At 36.3% G+C, this 23,737-nt stretch overlaps 1 protein-coding gene across 14 annotated transcripts in view; it reads right to left on the minus strand.

Moving 5' to 3' along the window:
* Positions 1-6,583: 6,583 nt before the first annotated feature.
* Positions 6,584-23,737, minus strand: part of SOX6 (SRY-box transcription factor 6) — a 371,963-nt gene continuing 354,809 nt past the window's right edge. For 12 of the 14 annotated variants that reach the window (XM_048947792.1, XM_048947789.1, XM_048947795.1 and 9 more), the window contains 3 exons: positions 23,079-23,312; positions 20,421-20,637; positions 6,584-13,019 (listed from right to left, as the gene is read on the minus strand). In XM_048947792.1, coding sequence (XP_048803749.1) covers positions 12,716-13,019; positions 20,421-20,637; positions 23,079-23,312 — 755 coding nt within the window. In that variant the 3' untranslated portion in view covers positions 6,584-12,715. The remainder of the gene's footprint in view (positions 13,020-20,420; positions 20,638-23,078; positions 23,313-23,737) is intronic. The other 2 variants (XM_048947787.1, XM_048947786.1) reach the window with 1 other exon arrangement.

Consider the following 23,737-nt stretch of genomic DNA (forward strand, 5'->3'; position numbering starts at 1 on the left):
CTCATTGATATACTAATTATCCACCAGAAGTTTTTGCTTTTGCAGCGTAGCAATTATCAGGCTTACGGTGACACTCTCACGTTGTCAGGCAGTCCCAGAGCTCAGTAAGCAGTGCAGTTTGGTGCTCTGTGACAGGAGGCAGAAATGCCGCAAGTAAAGGAAAGGCACTCCCAGAAGTTGAGAACTGAATGTGTTTGTTGTTCGTTTTCCAAAACCGTCAAATATCTTAAGGCTGGGATTTTCAAAGGGGCCTAAGAGAGCTAGATACTTCTAAACCTATTGCATTTCAGTGGCTTTTGAATAACTCTATTTCTAAGTCCGCCCTGAAAGAGAGTTAAAGTAGGGGTTTTCATTTTAATTTACCATTCTCAAGCTTGTGCCCTACACAAACCCTTCATTCAGTGCCTTCCAGGGGCACCAGAAATTTACCAGTGTGGCAGCTCTTGCAGAACTAGAATTTATCTTATGAGTTTTTCAGTGTTGTTTTTCCATTTACAACATAACTTACTATCTTCTTTCTTGCATTAGGAATTTGAAAAGCAGGCATAAGAAAGAAGACATTATTCAGAAATACAGGCAGATGAAGTTTCTGAATAATGAGGTAAAAATCCCAACATCCATTAACCTAACAAGAAACCCCATGTGCAGTTTAAAACAAACAAACAAACAGACGCGTGAGAAATCAGGCATCTGCTCCCAACAGCAACAGAAGATCTGAACAAGCTTGTACCCAGACAGATACATTTTGGGTGCCAATATTATATTAATTTCATTAAAAATGGAAAAACAGAAACCCTTCTGCCTTCTTCATTTAGCTCATAACCACTTTTTTCCTATTTTTTCTAGAAAATGAGTGTTTTTCCATTTAAAAGGTGAGAGCCACTCTGTGGTTACAAGTGGCACTTTTTGACTTTCTTAATACAACCCTGTGGCTACAATTAACAAGCCGAATAAATAACAGATCAAATTAAGATCTAATCCTGTTTTACTTATAGGTGCAATCCTTACAATAAATTGTAAGTTAAGCTGTCGGGAAGTAAGAGATACAAAGGACGATTGGTGATGCCTGGATTTTAAGTATTCAGACATTAAAAACAAACATACGAGAAAAAGGAGGCAAATGTCAAAACAAAGTTTCAAATTTTTTAGATGCTTTAGTGATTATAAAAATCCCAAATATAGTTGAGCTGCATGTTTCTCCACAAAGCTTTGAGAAAAGGTAGCAAATTTTTAATTTCTCTGTAGGAGCCACTGAACGTTTGCTTTTATGCATCACATGGGAATAAAATTCTCAAAAGAGAAAAAGAACAAGATTTTTTTTTTTCCTCATTATTTCAGAGTGCTTTAAGTTCATTTCAGAAAGCCATTGTCTTTGAAGTTTGGGGAATAAGGGAATGGCAGACTGCTTCCATGCGTGGTCTTATTGTTGTGGAAATCTACCATTTCATCCCCTTTACAACTGAATAAATAACTGTATCAATTTGAAATCCTTCACAACCTGCAATTCTTGGGGGCATCCTAAGACTGTATACTGTCTGATCTGCTTAGTTTGCAATTCAATCACAAATACTGCACAGTATAAAAATCAAAATATAGTAAAATAAACATGTACTGTCTTCAAGCATGATCAGCCTAAGAATTTTGAAGGGGGAATTAAATTAAGGAAGGAGGCTTCGTTAATCATTAACTCAGGCATACATTATCTAATAAGGATAATAAAAAATACTGTACAAACTCACTGCCCAACACCAATTCAACTGCCCACTTTCCAGGATTCCATAGTGTCATCAGAAGTTCAAAGAAGCAACCTGTTTTCCGGAGAAAGAAAAAAAAAAAAAAACCAACAAAACCCAACCAAATAGATAATTTAAAATAACTTACTGCTTACATGCTGTGAGCTGGTGACCAAACAATGCAGTTTTGCAACCCAACTCCATCATGCAAATTATCAGAAGAAAGAATTAGTAGGATCTTACACATTCTTCATCACAGAAGTGTTTTATAAACTCCCTGTTTAGGGAGATGCTCAGTTGCACAACAACTTCACTTGCCTCTTGTTTTCACCATTAAACTCCTGAGAATTGGGCAAATAAAAGAATATACTTAAATCTTCCCTATTTTCTCCCAGACTGTAAGAAAAGGTGATATCTCACTTAACTCTGACCTCTCTTCCTGGCCAAGTGTTTTCCACGAGGGTACAACTTTATGCCAGGTGGGAACACTTGGCCCATTATGGGCCTTTCTGCTAGAGCCCTGAGCACAGCCCCACAGGTGTCCTCCATCAGCAGCAGCATGGGGTGAAGGGGACACATACACTTAATGTAGATTGCTCAGCAATTGCTCAGCTGATGGAAAATGGAGACTGGGTCAAAATTTAAAGCGCTATGCTGAGATGTACCAAGTTTTGTTCACACTTTGTGGCAACTGAATGATGCCAGGAGGAACAATTAAGCCTTCCTGTGGCCATCTTAACATCTTTTGGAAGGCACTCCAGGTTACAGCTGTGTGGTGAGAGCCATGCTGGGGTGCAGTAGCCACTCCTCCCTTGCCTCAGTCAGGTAGCAGCTTGCTGGTGCCAGCACACCCACCACCCAAATCCCTTCAGACAACAAGGCTTGCTCAAGCGAGGCTGGAGGTGTTGGGAATGCACTGCAGGACATGGCAGTGCAGCTGTGGAAGTGTGTGGCACCTTGGGTGATAGAGGGGCCATCACCTTGCAAGCCATCCGCTGTCCCTGCAGCTGTTGTAACCTGTTGCTGCTTGAGTATCTGCATTTTTCTGCTGTAGGAAAGTCATGTACACAAATCAAAGTAGTGTTCGTGGAGAAGCCATACAGACAGGGCCATACACAGGGACTATTCCCTCTATTTCCTTCCACCAATACTGCAGCTGTTAATACTAAAAGCCCAATGGGCTCTCCAATCACACTGCTGGAAACCGGCAGTTGCATCTAAGGGCTTTTCCAGGAGCCTGTTTTCCTGCACAACCCCTCAGTGTGTGTCAGAAGTGCCTTACACAGCATATGGGTGTGCTATGGGCCACTTCAGCACTTACCCTTTGGTTTTCTGGCAGCTGCAGCTATTCTAGGGGAACTGGCTGAAGTCTTCCACCAAGGATGCTGTTCCTGATGTTTTAACAAAACATATTTCATTGTGATTGAGTAATTTGGTCATTAAGATCGTTGATCCCCAGATTTTGTGAGTTAAGCACATTGTTTTAACTAGATCTTGCAAAAAGAAAAAAAAAGAGCAATTTAGCATCCTGAATATTTTAGCCAATCTGATGGACTTGGTATTTCTGCTGTACATAGACTGTTAGTTCTCTGTTTTGGGCTATAGCAAAACTCAACAAGGCCCTTCACCAAAAGATCAGACTGTAAATATAATTGCTTGTTTGCCAACTGTCACTTCATCTACCAAAATGCTACACAGTGTTCCTGACCAGAAAGGGATGTACCCATCAGCAGCCCAACACTGTGACTGCAGATGCTGGAGGAAATGAGAGGATGAGCTGAGACCATGGCCAGGCTCAGGGGCTTTGCTGGTTATTGTTGCCACTGTTAAACACAGAACCACTGGGCTAGGCAGACTCCTTATCTGATCCATAGGACAGTGACTATGTTTTCAATTGTAGGTTATTTGTAACTAATTAGCTGTGAGCATTTATAAAGATACCATGTGCCACCGTGGAGCCTTGGTGGCAGATACTCTTCCATTTGCTGCTTGCACAGCTCCTTGCAGGCTAGGGCCCAGCTATGGGACTTGTGGTTTGTAGCACAATATTTATATTTCTGATTTCCAAATGTAACCCTGATGGCTTGACTTAAAAAGGAACTTAGTCACTTATCTGAAGCGCGAGGTTCCTCTTTCATGAAATTAAATCTGGATGTTGTGGAAGTAACGCAAGAGTACAAAACTGATGGGTTTGGTAGTTCATGTTTACTGCACACCAGTATTTTTGAAATCTAACTTAAAATGATGAGTGGGTTCCTATAAACACCCTGCTGGTAAATAATTAAACAGAAGTGTGGAGAGAAAAGAAAAAAAAAAACAAAAAACCACCACCACCACCAACAACAACAAAAAACCCACCAAACCACAACAATGATCAATATGCATTTCTTTTGTAACTTGATTAAGTATTTGAGGATAATAATTTAAAGCTCTAATAATTACCTTTTGCTGTTACCGAATGATCACTTCCTGATGAGCTACAACAGCAACCAGACCTCTAAGCAGATTTCAGTAGAAGTATAGAAGCTTTTAAAGTCTGTGGTGTCAAAGTAAATTAAAGTGGCCCTAAGTAGTTCTTAGTACAACTGACCACTGTGATTTCCACAGGGCAATTATGGTTTACTGTGTCAATCATCTAGCAGGCATTAATATAAAGCAGAACAACTCTGAATAAATTTGTTATGGACTGTCATGTCAAGAACCCAAATGCTAACCTGCAGTGGCCTTGATATTATTAAAATGACTAAGGGTCAGATTTCAATTAATCTACAGATTTAACAGTCCTTCACTGTAGTGGATCTTGATACAATTAAGCAATAATAGATGACAGGAAGGATACTTCCTGGCAGTTAATGACCAATGGCAGTATTTGAAGGCCCTTAACCCAGCTGGTCATTAACTGCTCAGAGACAGAACCTGGAGCTCATATTTTCTATTGTAAACCATATATTAAAGAAATAAATCAATTACTGTTCACCCCCTGCCCTCATCCTGTGCAAGCTGATACTATTGGGCTACTGTGGGAGTAATTAATTGTCACAGGAAAAGCCCAGTGTAACCAGTGGGAGAAAGACTGCGGTGCCAAACCTTGCAATCCTGAAGCTCCCTAAGCACACTGAGTCCTAAGGGCTCCGAAGATCCTGGTGCTGCAGCCATCGAGCAGAGGTTGTGCTTGGCTGGAGGAAAAAACACCATAAGTTGATTAATTGGAGCAATATGAAAATATATAGCAGAGGATTGCACTACATGTCAGCCCTTTGTATGAAAATAAAGTTCTGGCACAATGACATGGTGCTTCATCTCTCTTTGACTCTGGGCTGCCTGCTCTCCAGTGCCGCAATTCTGTTCTTCAAATACACAGTATGGCCCTTGCCAACTTGCGTCAAATTGTTGTACATAAAGTAGAAAAATACAGCTTTTTTGCTGCCTTCTCCTGAAGAGTACACCAGTGTTGCAGTTCAACAGAGTAAGTAGCTGATTGCTTACCAGAAACCAAATCCTTAAAAGTCCATGTCAATATTTACATATTTATTCATTACAGTGTGTTGGTCATCAACTTCATTCCATCCACTGTTGACCCTGAAGAATTTCATCACACGGATTCATAGTGCAGAATGTCATTTTTAATCATTTCATGTGTGATGCTCTCTCCTAGGAAGTAAGGATTGTTACCCACTTAGATGTTTCAGGGTGGTTTGTGCAATCGTTGAAACTAGACTGAAATCTGATGTAATGCACAATCAAAATGTTCTGTTACATTATAGTACAGTACACTTCAATGTAATTTATTCTCCTCCTGTGAGAACCGTGACTGATTACAATGTCAAAAGCCAATCATAATACATAAATGGTAGCAGTTTACAGACATGGCAATGTGGCAACTATAGGAGCCTTTGTTGTCACTTTTGGTTAGTTTAATGTTATATGTGGGGAAAATGGGAAGGCAAAGAAAGAAGAAACATGAGAACTGTTTTGTCTCATTTCAGCTCTATAAAAATCCTACTGAGATTATGTTGCTACCACAACAGCACTTCCTGCTTACAAAACCAATGGTACACATTGAAATATTATCAAATTAGGTTGGTTATCATGCTTGTCTTTTACAGCATATGGCATTAATGGATTTCAGAGGCCATTAAATGCCTTTGTAGAATGGAAAGGCATGTGGAAAACCTAAGAGCTGAAAGATTTGGTCACTACATTTAAAGGAGGCCAGCTGACTGGCCTGTCCATCAACTCCTTGTGGTCAATCATTATTGCTAACGTCAAAAGAATAATAAAGAATACACAGAAGAGGTCACACACACATCTCATAAAACAAAATTTATCTTTAATTTGTAAGTGTCAACAGCAGTACAAAAGATGGAGTGATGGTGAATAGATTAAGGGTAGAGAGGACAGTCTTGAGGTAAATGAGCATAAATAGGCAGTCTTATAGACACTCCCCTGAGGGGTCTAAACCCCTATCATGGCATATACTGTATCACCCAAAGATGACATGTTTAACATATCAGGAAAGCACCTTGTGCAAAAAAAAAAAAAAAAAAAAAAAAAAATCCCCCCCCCCACCCGAAACATGTAGGTAAGGTGCCAATGTACACCAGAACATACTGTATATGGACAGTGTCTTTCAATTTTGTCTTTTCCATTAATAACTGAGGCAGAGGAGGAGAAGACTCTTAAAAGTACCACTGAAAGATTATTTAATATTTAATTTACCTCACGTCAATACTGCACAACAAAATCCAAGAAGTCTGTTTATGCAATGAAGCAGAGCTAAGAATAACTATTCTTTTTTTAAAACTGAGAACAGATTTATTTTTTTTTTTACTCAGTATCCTTAGCAAACTTTTTCCTTTGTCTTTTTTTTTTTTTTTTTTCAACTGTATCAAGAGGAGAGTGTGAGATGTGATGGCAACCTTTAAGTTCATTTAAAAACTTTACACTGGACTGTACAAGATTTTTTTTTTTTTTTTGATAAACTATTTACATTTTCAGACTTTAAAACATATTCAAAGCAGCAATAGACACTAGTTTTTCCTCTACACGCCCAAATAATTACCGGCCATGGGCCCAGGTAGGTACCTGCATTGTATATAGAATTTCTACAAAGAAAACCTGCCTGTTAAATTAGCCAGTGGGTGTCCAACAAGCAGCCCCCGCCATTGAGAGCTGCACCCACATTGTTGCTATAGGAATCAAAGCATAGTACCTAGACAAGAGAGTTTCAGTTGTCCCAACAGCTCTACACAAACTTTACAATTTGAAACAGCAGCTAGCATGTCAGTCCAGCATGTCAGTGAATTGTGCTGATTAAATTAACATAGAGTACAATCTCACAATATACATCACAAACAAATTACAATGTCAGGAAATAAGAGTTACAGTAAGATAAGTTATGTAGTAACAGCTTATAAGCTTGTCTTAATGTAATAAAAAAATTTGTACATGGGAAATACAATAATGAATGAACATAAATGCTAAGCATTCTATTTTGCTACAAGCTGAAGAAGGGTACAAAAAAAACCAACATTGCTTTCTAGAAAGCAAAACACAAATGACAAAGGAAGACAAACGGAGAATGCACACTAGCAGGTCTGCAATGTGCAGCATACAAACAGTTAAATATTTGCACATTCCCCATAATCCAAGAGCACCAAGGACCTCACTTGTGGTTTTTAGAAAGCGGAAATTACAAAGCAAGCCATGTCACTAAGTTGCTTTATAGCTTTCATATTGCCATAAATATCAATTTGATAAGTTTTCCTTTAGCCCAGTTCACCCTACCCCACCCCTTTTTACCCAGCGTGTGAAATCTCAGAATACTTCTTTGTCACCATTTCCAGCAAATCTGGTATTTAAAAAAAGGGCAATGGATTAAAATGAAATATATTTGCATATAGCTATATCTTATTTTCTTTTTCCTTCTTAGTAGGACATTACAGCATATCAAAAATGTAGTTTGATCTGAGAAAAATCACAGATATTAATGGGTCATATAAAAAAAGCTTGGGGGAAGTTGTTTTTTAAAGCAAAAGAGTAAGTGTTTTGTAAAAGATCAGATGAGGTCATATAATATTATTCTTTTAAAAGAACATGCTTAAGTGCCAACTTGAATCTTAAAAAAGCATGCAAAACACCTAGGGTCCAAGCCCATTCATCAACGTCTCATAAAAACATGAAGAACTCTATCATACATTCTGCTGGCTGCATCTCCAGTGCAGTTGTTCACACTGTGGCCCTGTTCAGCAAAGATTGCCCTACTTAACGCCAACGCTCCACTGGTCCTCGTGACCACCACAGAAGTACTAACATGCTTAAAATTAAGCAAGTAGATAAGTGTTTTGCTGAGGGAGGGTGGAGGTGTTAATCTTGTTGTATGTTTTGCTAGGAGATGATTTTTGAAATGCCACGCCTTTGGTATGACCAAAAAATGAAACCAGAAAGCCAACCCAGTGAGAGGACCGCGGTTCAGGTTGCATTGGGCGGAGGTTGTGTTTATGCTCAAAGCAGTAGCTGTCCTCAGCTGACTGCTGCATACGTTGCAATGCCGGTTTGTTTCGCATTCCCAACCCCGAGCAGTCCCGTCCTTTGCCCTCCCCCTGTCTTGTGCTGCACCTGAGTACACTGATTTGGGAGCACATTGTGATCCCGTGTATTCCCAGCAAGCAGTTTCATGAACTAAATGGTGACACCCAAGCACACGTATCAACCAGAACTAGGCTATTTCAGCAGTCATACCTCCATGTAAACCTGAACCCTGTTTCACGGAATAGAAAGTGAACTATACTAGCTCATATTAGACAGTTTCAGGAGTGTTCTTCTCTTGAAAACAGGTATTTAAAATTTTTCCAAAAAGAAAATATATTGTATCCGTACTAATTAAATAAGCTGTTCATTTGTGGAGAAAATAGTATTACTGTATATGTGTATTTGTACAGTGTACAAATACACTGTATTTGTGTATTACCTGAATGGAGTTGTTATTTTTTCCAGTCAGAGTTATTAAGAGGAACTTAAACACAACATTTAAAGAGCAATTCTGAAGGTTCTGTTTGTGTTTTGTGTGAACTTTTTCCCCTGACATTGCAGCCTAATGTAACAATAGTGTGATTTACTTAATGTAGAAAATAAAGATTTGATATTACTAAGTCTTGATTGCATTGCAAGGACCATCTTATATTCACAACAATCTCTCCAGGGATATGCTTTTGACTTCCAAATGCCATTCTTGTTAAGAACTAAAACATTTAATCAATTTTACTTGGATTCAGAAAAAAAAAAAATAGTGTTTCCTATTAGCTGTATCTGCAATTTTGTGTGTTTCATGTATCAACTTTCTAAAACAAGAAGAAAGTATTCTGTGTTTGTGGGATATGCTACCAAAAATCAGTGAGAGCACAAGTGAGGCATCTTGCTGTCCCAGCTACAGGTCCACAATACTGCGCTCACACTGCGGGTGTAAATTCAGCATCTACATGAGGTACAGTGACTTGTCAGCATTTAATATGGACCAACATACACTGATATAGAACAAAAGTAAATACATAACTTATACTTCACTAAGTATCCATGAACAAAAAATAAAATTCTATTTCCTATGTTATATTTACACAATTTAAAAAAAAATCTAAAATGAGATGGTAAATTCATCAAAAACTTTGTTTTGAGCTCCGATTTATAAAGTAAAAAAGTTGTTTTTTATCCTTATGATTGTCCTTCCTTCTACTGACATTTTAGAGCCAATGTCGGCTAATAAATAGAATAAAATGCTCACATGCACAATTCAAATTCAAATATGTTCCTCCCACTTCCCCAGCCAATAAATGCAATTTTTACCAGCTGGCGATTCCTGAACAGCCAGTCATTTTCAAGAATGTGGCTTTAACATAGAGAGCATCAGCACTGAGGCAGGGCTGGAGCTAAAACAAAGTGTTCATACATACATGTATTTTGCATAAATAAATGAAATAACAAGACATAAAAATGACTCAAATCCGGCAACTGTGAGGCAGGCCCACACGAGTCGAAACAGATGACTTTTGTTCATGTAGTTTTCGTACAACAGTTTCACATTAGTCAGAAGTGATAAAAAATACCATTTATATCCAGTGCTTATAACACTTACGAAACAACATCTGTGAGTGTGTGTTTTTTTGTACTACAAGCAAAATCAAGTTTCAGTCCTAAAGAACAGTCCTTTGTTCTCCACAAGCCTGCAGAATATTATTTTGGCATGGTCATAAAATTTAAAAAAATTAACCAACTAATCTAAATGTTTGCCTTTGTGCAAAAAAAAATAATTACATAAAATACAATACTAGCAATACAGCATTCTACCAATGCAACAAAACCAGAAGAAAAAAAAAAAAAAGAGCAAGAGAGAAAAAGTGACATGGGAGGAGGGAGAAATACTTCTAACATAAGAATTATGTAAGACATTAATAAATAGTCATTTCTTTTAGGAAATAATGGTACCCTCCCCCCAATCTGAGCTGAATGTATTGAAAACAGTTCCAATTCCCAAGCAATTGTGAGAACAAAAAACACTTTCTATCAGTACCTTAGCCAGCTTGAAGAGGGCGCTCACCAGCTAACGACACAGCATTTGCCTTTAAAGTCTTGGCTAGACCGGTTTATTGCTTATTAGACATGGACTCAGAACACATTTAAATAAATATTAAAAATATAGCATTTTGTTCCAAATTACAAAATGGTCAGAGCAGTCTAACCATTGTGTTTCTATGCCATTATCTTTATAAATTGTCCTGTAAATTGAACAGTCTTCTTTGTTTTGGGGGTTGTTCTTGCACATTTAAATATGATCCCTAGAGTGGCAACAATGGCTCTGTCTGCTCTAAGAAGTATTACTGGGGCTCTGAGGAAAATGGCAGCTCCAGATACAGCATCTTATCACTGCACCTCACATGAACTTCTGCAAGATAGTACAACAGCCCGACGATGACCAGCATTAGTACTACAGCCCTCTCATTGTCTGGGGTCTAAGCAAAGCCCATTCAGCTCTGTGGGAAGATTCCCTCAGACTTTGGGAGGAGCTGCCCTAGGCTCATTCATACCTCTCAGCCTGAGTCTGAATTTATCATCAATGTGCTGAACATATCCAATTCAAAATAAAAGCTGAGGGAGTTGAGGAGCTACAGCACAGGTATTCATCAGGCCCATTGAATCTGCATTTTAAATAGAGATATATTTATGAACAGCAGTGGAATGCGAACAGGGAAAAAAATGGCAATTTCTTTTTACTTTTCCTTCTCCGAACATTAACAAACTCTTTGAATATAACTTTCTTGTGTATTTCCTAGACTCTTCTGTAGCAATTCCTTTGTTTCCAGTAATAATACAAATAAAAACTTTGGGTACACCTTGCCACCAGAGATCCCAAAGAACTTTATAAACATGCATGAAGATCTAGTTCGCACTCCCGTATAAACAATATTCAGTAAATATTTTTGATGCATCATTTTCTCAGCTTTGCAAGCCAGTTATTTTTGTGGCCTGCCCTCCTCCACTAGGAGTCTCACATATAAATCATTGCACAAATACTCAAGATAGCAAACTTCCTTCAGGTGACAACAGGAACGTGATGTATGGAGCCATGATTCACTGCAGGATTCTACAAGCCCTAAAAATTCATCACGGTAGATTCTATATGGATTTTGATTTCATATCTGCCTTTGCTGTCCAGCTAAGTATAGAGATTTGTAACTATGAACACAAATTTTTAGAGTATTTGTACTGTATGTACATATAAAAATACTCACTTCATTTTGTGTTATATATCACAGAGTGTTTCCAAGTACTCCTTGAACACACACTGTTATGGAAACAATTGAATTTCTCATTCATAATGTCATGTTCGTTTTAGTAGCAGGTGCACTTTTATTTTCACATACCTATGTAATTTGAAGGAGGAGAAAGAGCTCTTTAAAATATCAATAAGGAATTGTAAGTGTAATGCCACCAACAGTACTTTTAAAAATAAATATTAAGTATTTGGACCCTTGACATTCTGGAATGAATAAATTATTTAAGGGAAAATGTGTTAAGACTGAATGCAAGGGTTAAAAGCAAAAGGGTAGAGAATGTAGTCAAAGGTGGCCTCACACTGCTAAGACAGGCCCTTCCATAGCTGGTGATCGCTCTTTTGTGCTTACTTAAAACTTCACACTAATGGCATCAAGAGGCAAAAGCAATTGGGCACATGCACTATGGCAACCAGGTTCACTACTTAAGAATATCCTGTCTCCAGATTCCTGAGTACTTCACCATTTTCTGGAAAAAAAAATTAGGTTTTTATATATATATTTTTTAAGATGCCAAAGGATTGTCTAAGACTTTACAGTGTCTCCTTTAAGACTCTTTTTTAAATGTTAAGATTCAAAAGTTAAGAAAAGTTTGGCACATCAGAAGTTCAGCTATACATATGGAAAAAAATGGAATTCAGAGACGATTTTTTAAAGATGAGCTATGATGCACAGATGTGCACACTTGCGGAGTTGTTCTGTTTCACAATATGAAATCTGCAATTTTTGTTTTCTAAAATAATCCAGAATAAAAACACATTCACAACCTGTAGGCTGGCACAGCATACCTGAGTGAGAATGTAAAACCCCCATCTAAAACAGTAACTTAAGCCTTTATCAGCATCCAAAAGGAAAAAGACAAAAGGTAAGACTTGTAAGACAGCTATTGATTCATATAAGTTTTCAAGTCCTGATGTCTGATATTTAATATATGTCTTCATCTAAATTTAAAAAAAACAAAAACAACAAAAAACCCAAGTTCATGAAAAATTAGGGAAACAATCTGTCTCACACGTTAAGAAACATTTAAGACCATTCTGCTGATGTAATTGTAGGAGCCACACATGCATGCAGGCTCTTTAAGAACTTTTTGTTCAAAAAAAATCCAAAAAAAAAAAAAAAAAAAGAGTCTGAGTACTTTAATTCTGTGAACACTCCTCAGTTGGCACTGACTGCCTCATGGGCTTCGTTTTCACTACTATAGTCTGATTTCGGATCATCCTCATAGTCCTCATACATTTCAATTTCATCCTCTCCATTTATCATTTCGTTTCCAGCAAGGCTTCCGCTGTCTGTCTTCATCCCGTAAGTGCTCTGAATGACGGGGATGCTGGGCTCAGGACTGGCGGAGGTGCTTGAGCAATCCGATGTCATCTGAGGTGATGGCGTGGTAGTTGCCATGGTAATAGCACCAGGATAGACAACCCCCGTTCCTGTGGTGATTGGAATTTGAGGCTGTTGTCTAGAAGGAAAAGCAAGATGGGAACGTGATTACCTCTGTTTCGAGGAGGGAAGCCCTTTTGCAAGGCCAAATCAAAGCAGGTGATTTCCCGTGAGCACTGCATGCATTCCTCTGAGGTTCTCAGTCTGGTCCTGCATGGTATCTGTTCACCTTAGTTCCCACCCTCATGTACAACTGGAGAGTAAATTAGTTAGCAACTACCAGAATATGATTATTTCATGTGTTTTGTGTGTTTATTCAAACTATACAGCAATGCAGCACTCGGAGAGAGATCTTCAAAATGCTCTGGCACCTAAGCGATGCCCAACTGCCGCAGTAGACTTCTGGTGTCCAAAATTATCCTCCAAACTCCTGACTAGAACTTTTGTTTTGTGACTGTTTATGGTGGAACTCAAGATTACATGCAGTACCTCAAATGGCATATGGCTGACGAGGTAACATTGTTTGTGTTTCTTTAAGGATGTAATATAAATAGTAAATTTACTATTTAAATGCTAGATTTACTCTTAAATCACTTGGGAATACTTTGGGTATTTTCTTTCTGAATTTTGATTTGTATTTAAAACCAATCATCACAATGCCATTTGCTCTTCAGGTTTTGATGTGCAAGTCTGAGTTTCTGAAGAAAAGTACACTGAAAACAAAAAAAAGAACAAGTGTTCTTTTCTGTGTGGTAATGCACAGTCTGCAGAAACAAAAACCTCCTCATATCTGATTTACTTTCACAGTGCAAACACATGGAGAGACACAATTAAGAGTGCACTGTCTCTAATTCTGGAATATCTTGCCTTCTGATGTAGAACTTTGTACCATGTAATATCCTTTGTTTTTGTCTGTGACAATATTAAGCATGCTGGAGCAAAATCACTCTAACTAGAGTTAGGCTGATATCATTGACAGTCAAGCAATTAAATGCAAGCTTGATTGGAGCATGTAATAATTCAACTTTTACAGAAGATACAATGTCTCTTACAACAATGTACACATATTCAACTGCTTTTCTGAGTAAGGCCAGGATGCTGAACTCCTCCTTTGGTCAAGTCTTTATTGGCTATGAATTAATTAAAGATACTTTTTACATTTGGATTAAATAATAACAGATTTACTTACTATATTAAAAGACACTTCCAAATATTCTTATACTAATTTTGGACCATTACCTTTAGTAAAGACGAGAGAAAAAGAGGAGACTGAACTTGTCTGGAGGAAAAGAATCTCCATCATACTTTAGATGTAACAAATTCCAGTACCAGAAATACCCAAGTGCACTGGAAGTTGCTGTTTTACTACTGACTGGTTATTTGACATACATGCCTACTTTAATACTGTATTTCAGAGTATTATCAACATTCTTTAGAGCAATACTGACAAGTATTTGAGATTTTTGTACTTTATAATTTTAGCAAGAGAAACAGCGTCAGATGTGTTTGAATAGTCTATTGAATCTGTAACTTCTTGATCGCTGTGCTATTCTATGCCAACATTCAAAAGGAGATAAAAATATGCTTTGCAAAAACCAGTCTTTTATAAATTCTTGATTATTGTCTAAACCAATACACATATCATGTACAGCTTATTTCCAAGATGTCCCTTAAATACTGGATTTTTGTCATTTATTGACCAAACTCCAGGTTTGATAAACATCGCTGAACAGTTACTGGTAAACCAATGAACTTCAAGTTTAGGCACCAATAGAGAGAGTCAAATCATGACCACTCTGTAAGAGAATATTCAAATAGCATTACATACTACCTTCATTGCTGGTACTGCTAGCCTGACTCTTAAAGCCTCTGCACAGCTTGAGAAATTCAAACATCTGTTGTATGAGTATGGTACACCTGGCTAGCAGTGAGCAAAAACATCACAGTAATTCATTTGACACAGTCATTATACTCCTGTTTGCAAATGATGATTTGCAGATGATTTACAAACAGCTAGGGATTTTTCACTAAATTTTCACTTTTTAAATGGTCTGATAAATGTTCTGTGAAAACAATTTTCAGCCAATGCATTTGCTTGCAAGTGATTTGCTGCAAACATCTTTCAATACTTTATCCATAAAATTGAACACCTACTTCACATGGGAACATTTTGGTTTCAAGATTGCATGTTGTCAGGCATATAAATTATTACTTTTAAAAACCTACAGGTACCTTCTCCACACATTTTTACACACAGAAATTCTTTGCATCAGTGACTGTTTCTACAAAGCAAAGGAAAAAGAAAGTCACCCATGGTCACAGAAAATTTCTACGTATTTGTTGCCAAGCCATACACACTTAATTCTCTCCAATTTGTCTTTCTAACAGCTGCTGGTACTAACTTTTTGCTGATATTTATTACAATAAATACATTTGTAAAATAAACAAAGAAAATCCCTATGTGCTCATCAAAGAATATCACAATGATAATGCCAAAAGGCGTTTGGAGAGTTAATTTTTAAAACACTTCTAATAAGAGTTGTAGAACATACTGAAGAAATGACTGAGTACAAGCTGCTCTTGTGTTACAGATGACATTGAAGATCAGAAACCTAGTTCTCATACTCCACCATAAAAATTTATTTTATTATAATAAATAGTCTTTTTACAAGCAGCAAGAAGGGGGGAAAAACTGTTTGGGACAGAGGTATGATGCATCTTGATATAGTTATTAATATTAAGCCCTAAAGGATAGACTGAGTTAAAAAACTCAGACATTCTTTCAAACGTTTAACAAGTGAGCAAAACTGTTTTGCATATCCACATTTCAGTGGGACAGGGTACATTTTTTTTATTTCAAAATATAAAGGGAGCAGGTCATAAAGTATAAAGGGAGTACAATGAAGTAGAATTTACAGAACTGCATTTTAATTGAGATTGCATTAAATGTACAACAAACAATAGAGTGAATCAAAGTTGAAAAGAACTTGATTGGAATAATAGGAAAGTTAAAGGCTTAATGAATTTGTCATTCACCAATACAACTCTTCTTAACATGTTAGACAAAATTCAAATGTATGGAGGTATACATGCCTCCTGCAGGGTAAGAACTATGAGCTTTAAATTACCTGTTATCTCACCATGGAATTGTAAACATCTGTTAACTGTACCACCTAAATGGGAAGTACCTCAGACTGCAAACCACTAGGGAAAATTTGCTAGCACTTAAACATGAGCACCTACACAGTTCCAGTAACTAGGCACCTAACTCTCCTAACTGAGAGCTACAGTTACAATGCAGCTCAGCTGCATATTCTTACACCATCCACTAATGAACGCCTTCGGTTTGGTTGAGATTTCCAGAACTCAACAATAGTCTTCTCATCTTTGAATAGGAAGGGTCTTTGGACCCTTTAGATTTTTGAGGAATGTTGATGCATGGCTACGTACTCTGGCTTCAAACCACCCCTGTATCCGCTATCTCCTCTTTGCCAAGTAAACCCTCAGGTGGCCAATTACCACAGGTCTCCTGCCTCTCTGCTCTGCCAGTATTGCTAACATGTCCATCCAGTCTGGGACTAAAGATTTGGACCAAAATAGTGAGGTTAATGTAAGAGAGGAGGTAACGTAAAAACTCTCAGATCAATTGACCTGCTTGCAAGATTGTGCCATTAATATTCACAGGATTAGAGAACATTCCACTTTTCCCTTCTGCAAAACTAGCTAAACATTTAAATTGGCAAATTAACATTGTTTTCTGATCCCTTCCCACCTATTTTTCTGACAGCTCTTTAAATGTCTGAAGCAAAATCAAGTGCATTAACGAAAATGCAATGTGCTACACCCCCTTGAAACTTACACCCCCATAAGGAATGAACAGTAAATCTCACAAAAGTACCCATTGTGCACTTACTTTGACTCCAAGCTACAGGAATATAATATTACAGCTCTATTTAAAACTTTAGTCTAGCAACATTCAGACTACGTGTGTGTACAGTAGTTATAAACACTATAAAGGCTTTATTGTAAACATCTTACACTGGCAAAACAAAAAAAAAGTTACTGCTTACATCATTTTGCAGATAAATGTATATATCATACACTTGTATTTAGAGTGACTAAGACTAAAAATGACTGAGTTGAATTATTTTTGTAAGGCAAGGCAACAAAAGACAGACTCAAAATGACTGAATTTATGGCCTATATATGATCCACTTGTTTGTTTACATTTATTTATGTATTACAAAAATTAGTACTGAAGATAAATTGCAAATCACTTGACGTCTGTTTAGGATTACCTTCTACTGAAGTCATCATTCACAGCAACCCATTAATAATTATTTGGAAGACATAGCTGTCTTCAGATTGAATATCCACTACATTAAAAGCAGCAATTTTTTAATAGATAGTGTGCATTGACTAGAAATTATTTCATCTTATTGTCTGCCTTACTTGAAACAAAATTCATTTGCACAGGGATGCAATACAACACCTAGGCACATGTTCAATTCCACTCTGTTACTTAAAATATTTGACAGTCCCTGGATTTTTTCGTTCTGATCTATCTCCAAAGTATGAATTTCCTGCCCAATTTGTTCCAAGAAATCTTCACTCTCACTCAATTCTCTGGAAGTTTTTCTTCAAAAAATCCAAACAGAACCTGACTAATCATTTGTTTATTTCTCTATTTTACTTTAAAACCTTACCTTTGTATATTGAGAATTACTAAACAATTTTTCTGTATCTTACAAATATTTATGAAAGAATGTAGCTCACTGAAGCACTGAAGCATGAGCTTTTTGCATCTTTAAAAGTTTAAGCAACATAAAACTCTTTACATGTTTGTGTGTACGGGGGGGTGTTTTAATTGTGCACATAGGATTATTCTACATTAGCAAATGATTCACTTGGGGATGGAAATTAGCCCTTCCTCAATTGCTACTGCAATATATGAATTCCAAACACAAATATGAAAGAATATCATTTTTGTTGCTAGTTATAGGCTCTTCTAGCTATCTGTTTGATGGTCTATCTTTCTCTCTGCCTCTATCATATTTATCTTTTTATTCTGTGATGATAAGTTTTTGCCATTTTAACATACCCATTCTAAACTTAATCAGTATATACATATATGTACTGATCTATATATATATATAGAGAGAGAGAGAGAGAGAGAATAAAAACTAGCAGGACTCCTAGCAATATAAAACACCTAGCAAAATTCAGCAGTTTTTTTTTTTTTTTTTTTTTTTGGTCATTTTTTTTTCTCTATTGTATGCTGCAATATTTACTCCTGCTTAACTGTTAAAGAATCTGCATGTTAATTCCCATGTGTACAATTCCAAAGGAAGGTTTATGCTCCACCAAAACAGTGGAAAAATGAGGGCGGTTAGGAAAACTGGTCCAAGTGATGTTTAATGTTACATTTATAGGAAAATACAAAGAAGAGTAAGTTTAAGAAGTTGATGGGCTCAGTTACTGTGTTTCACTTAATTATAATCTATTTGAGATGAAATGTTACTTTTTATTATTCAGTAGATTATTCTTCTGAAATAAATTATGCCATATATGTTTAATGTTTCCATTGAAGAAGCTGCTTGGTCTCTTCCAGTATATTTTTTTTTCATTAGGGTAAAAATGAATTTGAGTCATTGGTCACAACAAAACATGAAAAGCATGGAATAATTTTTAGAAATCACAGCTTGTGTTTCCTAAGTATCAGAATTTATACCCATATTAAACTGCAACCTTGTTTTCATTTCATCTTTAGCAAATGCAAGCACCTTTTAAAAGTGCTTCTATAACAAAACTTATTGTTTCCAGCATAGTCCTTTGCATCACTTGTAAGTGCAAAAATGTAATTTACTGTTAAATTTCCTTTGACATAGGTTGAGCAGTGTAAATTGGATTTAGTGTAAGTATGAATAAGAATTAATTAATACTTTCAAGAAAATGATGACATTTCCATGGTCTTTGTGATCACGTTGTTTGATAGATGAGAAAGACGTTAAATTTTGGTTACATTTTGAAAACATTGTTTTTGTTTTTTTAAAGTCACAGTATCACTCTTTACATAGATACCAGTTTCATACATCTGTCCTCCACATTCACCTACATATTTAGCCATCACTTCTGATGCATGAAACCCTGCTACATAATTCTGTTTTGAATTTGTAAACAATTGGCAAACTGTCCAGACTGCTGCTTTAGTATTTCTTCTCTAGATATGATTTGATCTGTCAAACTGCTCTGGACAACAGCTAAAGTTTTGTTCCCTTTGTCTGAATATAATTTGTGATATGCTGTATGTATTCAGATTTCTGTTCAGGGTTCTAAGAATAATTTTGATGGAAGCCTATTAGTAAACAATTTCCCTTAGAGTGAAGAATAAAAAACAATGTTCAAATTGTAGACTGGAAGGTTATTTCAACATATCAAAACCGCTTCTATTTACTGATTGAAGAAAGAGCCCACATTGTTGCAGGCTGTACCACAGAATAATTGACTGCAACAGGAGTTCTGCATCCCAAGCCAAAAATGAGGGCACATAATCGACGTCAAGGTCAATTATCTGGTACTAAAGTAGCCAACAAAAGGAGACTATTGTGATTAGAGAAATAAGCAGAACATTGTGAATTTGGAAGGGCTGGCAGTGGAGAGAGCATTTAGACTCTCTGTAAACCACCAGAAACATTGTTGGAGCATTGAGCATCACAGATCAATTCATTAAAAAAAGCACAGGAGAGGGAAATCAGCTATGCTGCAGTTGTTTCACTGCACTAATGCTATCTTTCATCTGTCAGTCCTTCATAGTTCTGCCTTCTGTCCTGAAGAACAGAGATAATACTGTAAAAAACCACAGTGTTCTTAAAATTGTGCCAGGATCTTTCTGTACCATATATTCTGAATGGTAAATCTGTCCAATCTGTCTACGCAGTACTAGAAAGACTCATCCCAAACCATGTATTTTTTAAAAGAAGATTATTTATCACAGTCCTATATGTAAGAAAAATCCTCATACCCTCATGTAATGATACCATTCCTTTATGTCTGTTCCTAATCTAACAACAACTATTCCTGCACCTTTTATTGTTTTCCACTTTTCCCAACTCCTTATTCCACACTGGAATAATTGTTTGTGTTTTTCTTTTTGTTCTTGTTTTAATTTAGGGAATTGTCCTGGAGTTGTTATTAAGTCTGAGTAGATTAGCATATTAGCAACTCACAAAAGGCATGAGTCAAACCTTTCCGGATAACAGGAGACAATGCCTTTTGAAGAATTCTACTGTCAGTTTTATAATCACAATTTAATGGCAAGCTAAACTTCCATTTTCAGAGATATATGTTTTTAATATGATTTTATAGATTCACATCCTTACCTTCTAAATGTCATTAATAAGTGACTTAAACAGATTAGTAAATTTGTTGTCAAAGAGAACGCTCGTTGCAATGCACTGCAAACAATTACAAGAGTACTTACCCTACAGTAAAAAACTGCCTCATCTCCTGTCTTCGAGACCTCATCAGTTGTTTGTATTCACCAATACGCAATTTCTTTCCATCAACAATGCAGGTACGTTTTGGTCGAGGTTTGTATTTGTAATTAGGATACTTTTCTAGGTGGATTTTACTTAGCCGTGCCTGCTCTTCATAATAAGGTTGTTTTTCTTGATTTGACATAGACTTCCAGCGAGATCCTATTAACAAAAACATCAGTGAGTGGACAGGTAAAGCAAGTGCAGTTTTACACATATGCATTTCAATGCATCTTCTTGCTATAATAAGTACATTTTAAATAAGTTAATTATATAAGCTGATTTGAATTTACATTAGCCAGCACTTGTATTTTAAGAGAGATCCTAAAAGAGCCTTGACTTTCAGATAGTGCTGCAAACCTAATATATATAAATCTTTATTAAACAGATGTACTTAAAATCAATAGTTACTTCTCAAAATCTCATCCTTACGCTACGGAACAGATTTCTTCATATGAGCATTTATCTATGAGTAAATATATACCTTTGTATTAGCAGGCACAGTATGATGGCTCAGTGAGGTCTACAAGTATAATTTTAAGGCTTAACACATTGCCTGTGGATGCTTGGTTTGATAATTTGATAGAGATGTGGGCTATACCCTAGTACTAACAGATATTAATACCTTTGTATTCAGCAGGACAAAATATGAGAACCTTACAGATTCAAGAATATTATGAAGAAATCCCCCTTTTTCTTTATTAAATTTACTAATCTTTTGATATAACCTTCCAACTACATGTCATAACTGGAAAGGACTATGGGAAAGTTACACTTAATTTTTTTAACATTTAATTTTTTTTAACAGTTACACTATATATATATATATATATATATATATATTTGGTTAAAGAAGAAAACGAAAGCATATTTGTAATTCTCTATCCCACTTCAGTTACTGTAAACCTTCATTGAAAGCTGCACCAATAAAACATACAAAATATAATACAGTGTTCACAGGAAGAGGATCTCTCATCTTGTTTATAAGAAACTATGTAAACATTTGAAGAGAGAAGGTGTTTGGTTTTTTTTATGGGATAAAAAAAGTAGAAAGTAGCTTTTTTGGTGTCTTTTAGATGGATAAAATGATTACAGCTGTGTTAAACGTGGGTGGAAGCTATTCTTTTACCAAGATTTTTCATACATCAACAAATGGAAAAGTTGTATAAATATTATCCATAGCCAGCCATACTCTGTGTCAGTTCTAATATTTCATGTTTTTTTTCTTATTGTCCTGGAAAAGTTGCACAAATATTATATGGACATAGACTTATTTGTGGAAGAAAAAATAATGACAGGTTAATTCCATGGTTAACAAACACTCAATTGCTGGCACTTCTGAAATATTTATGCTGAAAGTTTACATTTTAATGAATACAGTTACTATACTCGTAATAGTTTTTTCACAGAATGCACACAAATAATATAGATTCCCTACAGCTGCCAACACTGAAACAGTGCAGGTTTTATACAAAACTGAAAGGCTATTCATATAACTTACTAATATGGTAGACAAAAATATGAGAACTACTAAGTAAGATTTTGAAAGTTTCAAGACAAAGTAACATTTATTTCTATATATGCTTGCCTCTAACAAACTTGGGTAAAAATGTATTTGAACTCAAAGTTTACAATAAAATGATTACAGATGAAATATGATTTTTACTTTTATTTATTACGAGTTACATTTAAGATCTGTCTTCAACTTCAAAGACTCAAAGTAAATACAGGTTTTCATGTTTCACCACTCATTCTCACGTATGTTTCTAATTCTCTGGAGAGGTCTCAAAAAGTAAATCAAAATTTCTCAAAAATGAGACAATTTATTTGCACAGTGCCGAAACAATCCATGGAGTATTCCCTAATTGTCCCAACCTATACAAATTGAATATTAACAACAGCATATTTTGATTAAGCAATATTTTACTTGTATGATACAAACGCTTCCTTAGCTTTTTGAACATGCTAATATTTTGCGTTTGAGAAGAGATACATCTACATGTCCTTTAAACCAGGGTTTCTTGCTATTGCACTGCCTGACATAAACCTTCCATCATGATTTTGTTCTTTACTTCTTTTTTTTGTTTTCCCAGTAGTTACTTCAGAAAGTACCATTTTACAGTCAGGTGATCTGTAGTTCAAGTGATTTCTAATGGAATCTTGCAATGAGACCTTTTGTCAGGATAGACTCTTGCAACATATTTCATAAAACATTCTTCACAAATGTTGCCAAATTAAAAGCAAATTACCAGTCTGCTGTTAAAATAAATAGAACTTGGGGACAGTGTTAAAAGGGAAGAGGAAATAAATGAAAACAAGGCATGAATTTTGATTTGTGTCATTTTCAGTAATTCCAATTTTATTGAATCTAAAATCCCTGATTTAGTGAATCTACCTCCCTGACAAAGTATGTCCGAAAATCAGAGAAGATGCATATCCAAGAAGGTAGCTACTAGCCTGCTTCACTAATACAAATAACCTCATCATTTCGCATCACCAGAAAAAACTTGTCTGCCAATTGTCACTGCTATAGCACAGCATTCTGAGTTTTCCTTAAATTTGATTCGCATACAGTCCCAAGTTGTTCATTGTCTTGCACTTACCTAGGATTTTGCTAATGTTGGAGTTGTGCATGTCAGGAAAAGCTTGGAGAATTTTTCGACGCTCATCCTTTGCCCAAACCATGAAAGCATTCATTGGTCGTTTGATGTGTGGTTCACTACTGGCTCGACCTCGCGAATCCCGGTAGACTCGAGCTTCAGCCACAGTGGCACCTCCTGTTGGCCAACAATAATACTGCTGTAGTTTAGCTGCAGAGCCATTCATTGCTTTACTTCCTGTAATGTCAGGGCAGGAAGAAACAAGATGGATGCAAAACATTATTATGTGGATTATGCAAGTGCTTTCAGTGCTGTGTTTATTTTAGCCCCATTCTCTTTCTCTCTCTGCTGCCAGATCTATGAAAGAGAAGGGTGTCCAGTGATTTCACTTGTAAACGGTCAGACTCACCCATTAACATCTGAATGAGAAAACAGAGTACACTATTATTTCTGCAGTTATGAGGTTTGAAAAAGTTTCAGTTTGGGATCTTAACATAGCATACATGTTCTGAATGCTCAAAAAAACTCACATAAAAGTTACACCTGAGAATCCAAACTGATGCAGACCTGTTCACACAAGTCACTTACAACGACTGCTGCTTACCAGAGAAGCACGTCCACATTTCATAAAATAAATTATATGCTATGCTGAGACACAAGCT

The sequence above is a fragment of the Lagopus muta genome, chromosome 6 (genome assembly GCF_023343835.1).
Source record: "Lagopus muta isolate bLagMut1 chromosome 6, bLagMut1 primary, whole genome shotgun sequence".
In the NCBI taxonomy this organism is placed as follows: Eukaryota; Metazoa; Chordata; class Aves; order Galliformes; family Phasianidae; genus Lagopus; species Lagopus muta.